This window comes from Pseudomyrmex gracilis, unplaced genomic scaffold (genome assembly GCF_002006095.1).
Source record: "Pseudomyrmex gracilis isolate BER0280 unplaced genomic scaffold, ASM200609v1 scaffold_1659, whole genome shotgun sequence".
Taxonomy (NCBI): domain Eukaryota; kingdom Metazoa; phylum Arthropoda; class Insecta; order Hymenoptera; family Formicidae; genus Pseudomyrmex; species Pseudomyrmex gracilis.
Window position 1 is genome coordinate 5,138 of NW_018022243.1, and position 4,704 is coordinate 9,841.

Genomic DNA, 4,704 nt, shown 5'->3' on the forward strand with positions numbered 1-4,704 from the left:
AACAAAAAATGACATTCTAACCTTCTGTTAACAATTTGATAGAATAATTGCAAATTTATTTATGTGTTTGTTTTGCAGAAAATGACTGGTTGTTGCGTAGTTGGCTGTTTTAATTTGTTAATATTACTTTAAATTACCAATTTTATACGTAAAATAAGATATATATTCGGGCATTGAAGNAAAAGAAAGAAAGAGAAGATTATAAGAGCAAAAAATGCTACCACCATGAACAGGCATACTGTTATTTAAATCAAATTTAATGTGTGGCTATAACGTTATCCATTGGTTCCGCCATTTTGTTTCAGAACCAATGAAAAGTTTGACAACATTGGCCAGACTCTTATTTCCAGGGACTCTACGTTCCCCTTCTCACAAGAGGCGAGTTTGAACCCCCTGACCAAACCAAACCAAACCAAACCTCTTCTCTGCAGGGGCGTGCGCCATATAAGTAAACAAGAAGTAGTAGAAGTGTAATAGTATTGTATATATGAGAGCAGCAAAAACTTATTGTGATTTTGACATGTTTTGATATACGTTATTCAACAATTAAGGGAATCTATTAGATTAGTATTAATAAATTGTAAAAAATGTTGTCCGAGAGAGATTACGCGCCCCTCAGTGCGGCATGCGTTCGTTCTCTCAATGATAAGTTGTATGAAAAACGGAAACCAGCCGCCCTCGAAATCGAGAAGTAAGGGTTTTTCGTGTTTTGTACAACACATGAAATGTTAAAAAATACTATATAATAGTGCTAATACATATGCAAAACTAAATATACATCTTTTTGTTAAGAACACAGTTCTATAATTAAAATATTTAAATCTTATAGGATGGTGAAGGAGTTTGCAGCTCACAATAATACTGTGCAGATAAAGAGACTGTTAAAAGTTCTTGGACAAGACTTTGCAACTTCACAGAATCCACATGCACGCAAAGGTGGCTTAATAGGTCTTGCAGCAATTGCTGTTGGCCTTGGAAAGGATACCAGTCAATACATAGAGGATTTGATTCATCCAATTTTGGCATGTTTCTGTGATGCAGATTTAAGAGTCAGATATTATGCTTGTGAGAGTTTGTACAATGTAGTTAAAGTAGCAAGAGGTGCAGTATTACCTCAGTTTACAGATATTTTTGCTGCTCTTAGTAAACTGGCCTGTGATTCTGAGCAGAATATAAAAAATGCTACTGAATTACTTGATAGATTAATGAAGGTAGATTTTTTATCTAGAATTGTTTAATTTTTTTTAAATTATATTGTTTTTCTATATTATTTTTTTTCTCTATGTGTGTGTGTGTGTGTATGTTGTGTGTGTATCTCATAAGCTTTGCATTATTTTAGGATATTGTGACAGAAAGTGGTCTCTTTGATTTAGTTGGATTTATGCCCTTATTGAGGGAGCGTATTTATACTAAAAATCCAGTTGGTAGACAATTTGCAATATCATGGATATCAATGTTGGATGCAGTGCCTAACATGGATTTCATTATATTTTTGCCTGAAATACTTGATGGATTGTTCAGAATATTGGAAGATCCAACACCAGAGATAAAGAAAATTACAGATACTGTTCTTGGTGAATTTTTACGCAGCATAAAGACCAATCCTGCAAGAGTGGATTTTTCAGCCATGATAAATATATTGATTACACATGCTCAAAGTTCAGACGAATTACTTCAATTGACTGCCATCACTTGGATAAAAGAGTTTGTACAATTATCTGGGCTTCTTATGCTTCCATACATGTCTGGCATTCTTGTAGCTGTTTTACCATGTTTGGCTTACGATGGTGACACTCGGAAGAGTATTAAAGAAACAGCAACGCAAGTAAATGCTAATTTAATGAATTAGTAATAATAAAAAATACAGAGATTACAACTAAAAAGCAAGAATATAATATAGATCTCAAAAAGAAGAACGGTAATTGACAAGTCGTTGATTTATGTCGTTTTGTAACAAATAAATTAATTTATAAATTAATTATATAAATTCTTTGTTTTGGTTTTTAGATGATTCACAAAGTTCCCTAGATGAAAATTTAGATCTTGCTAGTGTCGTGGAAGTACTTACAAAATATTTACTCTATGTATCAGTCCAAACAAAAGTTGCAGTTTTAAAATGGATACATCATTTATTCACAAACATTCCATATAAAATGTTCCATCATATCGAGGATTTATTTCCAATACTAATGAAATCTTTAAGTGATACTTCTGATGAAGTCGTGCAACAGACTCTAGTAGTAATGGCTGAGATTATTAGTTCCAAATCCTCAGAAGCAGCAATGACAGATTCTGACACAAAGATGCAGAATAAATATTTCACAAAATTTATAGTCAATTTATTGAGACTTTTCTCGACTGACAGACATTTATTAGAAGAACGAGGCGCATTTATCATAAGAGAATTGTGTGTACTTTTGAGTGCTGAGGATATATATAAGACACTAGCCAAGATATTATTGGAAGAACAAAATCTAAGTTTCGCATGTACAATGATACAAACTCTGAATGTTATCTTACTAACTAGCTCGGAGTTATTTGATCTACGAAACAAGCTTAGGCATTTGGACTCTCCAGTAAGTTGTTTGGTTCTGTACAATTTTGCGCAAGTGATATTTCTACTTGCGTGCAAATAGAATACAAATGGAATATTTTTTAGGAGAGCTGTGCATTATTTGAATGCTTGTATGTGTCATGGTGTCATAATCCGGTTGCAACAGTAGCCTTGTGTTTTCTATCTCAGCATTATCGACACGCGTGCAACATTATTCGATCTTTGTATCCTTTATTCTTTTTCACATACTTTAATTTGAACAATCATTTTGATGAACACAAAATGATTGTTTAAACCTTAACGTAATATCTTTATATGTATCTCTCATTGATTGTTCAAAAACCTTAACTTTAACCTTAACATAATATCTTTATATGTATCTCTCAGTGAAAACATTGAAGTCACAGTGGAATTTCTTACAGAAATAGATAAATTAGTGCAATTAATAGAATCACCAATTTTTACATGTAAGTATGTGGATACCATAAATTGCTGATAACAATTGCCAAAAATAATTTTTCTTTTGTTTTAATATTGTTTTTATATTTACTGCTTTTTTTCTTATTCAAGATCTAAGATTGCATTTGTTGGAGTGGGAAAAAAACGATGCTTTGATATACGCATTATATGGTTTACTTATGATCTTGCCACAAAGTGAAGCCTACGCCACTTTGCAACGTCGTTTAGCAGCAATACCTCCGGCTACAAAACCTATCCCCAAATCGGAAAAGGAGAAAACGAACGCTAATTGTCCGTTTGATTTTAATAAACTATTGCTACACTTTCACGTAATTCAAGAACAGCATAAAGAACACAAACGTAAACAAAGATTGAATTCCTTAGTCGAAAAGAATGTTAGTCATATAGATGTGTGAGCGCATGTTTGTTACTAATTGCGTAAAAGTACATATGACATTACGTACAATATATATAAATGATAATATGTGTGACTGAATTGTTAACTTTTTACTCAACTTGTATACATTATAGCGTGCGCACACGTCTTTAGCTTTGCTATAAAGATATTTATTAAAGAAAATGTGCAATATGAACTAGTTAAAAATAAATGATCATATTATTTTACAAGTAAACTAATTATTTATTTAAGTCAAAGGTTAAAACTATAATCATCTCTTCATTTACATCTTGGTGATTTTATATACATCAAATCGTACATATACATACTCTTACGAAAAAGAACTACTGCCGATTACATATAAATAAAGTCAGTAATATAAATACTGACAATCACACAAGAATATTATTAGATATTACAGGAATCACTGAGAATATTACTGGCAATTACACAGAATGCCAGTAATTATATCGTACCACTGCCGCAATATATTACTGCCAATAGTTCTTTTTCGTAAGGGTATACATATAATAATATAGAAAATATATATGTATATTATTAATATATATATATATATATACATATATATATTATATATACAGTACAGGGTGACCCATCGAAAACTAAATAGACTAAATAACTCATACAAAACTGATTTTTTGAAAAAAACGCAAAACATCGATTTTTATTAGAAGACCATCTTTTGACATAAAATTCTCACTCTCACTTTCACCTCTCTAAACGGGATTTCTCTTCAACTCGCCCAAAAATTTTGAATGAGAAAAGAGGTCAAATAATATATCATTAGAAAAGTCTTTCAATTTCCTGTACTTCCCCTTACGAAAAAGAATTATTGCCGATTACATATAAATAAAGTCAGTAATATAAGTATTACTGACAATCACACAAGAATAGTATTAGATATTACAGGAATCACTGAAAATATTACTGGCAATTACACAGAATGCCAGTAATTCTTTCGTACCACTGCCGCAATATATTACTGCCAGTAATTCTTTTTCGTAAGGGTCTACATTTGATTTTTTAAATTTCATTAATTTGTTTAGAAGATACATAATATTAAATCTAAAACATAAATCTTTATATCTTCACTTTTTTCGTATTATCTATTGAATGTTCATTAATTTATAATCTAACTAGTGGCCTTTACGAAAAAGAACTACTGGTAGTAATATATTGCGGCAGTGGTACGAAATAATTACTGGCATTCTGTGTAATTGCCAGTAATATTCTCAGTGATTCCTGTAATATCTAATAATATTCTTGTGTGATT

The 4,704-nt window shown here is 31.2% G+C and overlaps 1 protein-coding gene across 1 annotated transcript; it reads left to right on the top strand.

The window, feature by feature from the left end:
• Positions 1-417: 417 nt before the first annotated feature.
• LOC109862356 (protein VAC14 homolog) lies at positions 418-3,637 on the top strand. The gene is given in 8 exon segments (XM_020442384.1): positions 418-691; positions 830-1,211; positions 1,340-1,841; positions 1,844-1,918; positions 2,008-2,576; positions 2,660-2,778; positions 2,942-3,021; positions 3,125-3,637. Coding segments are annotated over 8 exon segments (2,136 nt in total). The 5' UTR covers positions 418-587; the 3' UTR covers positions 3,430-3,637.
• Positions 3,638-4,704: the final 1,067 nt, after the last annotated feature.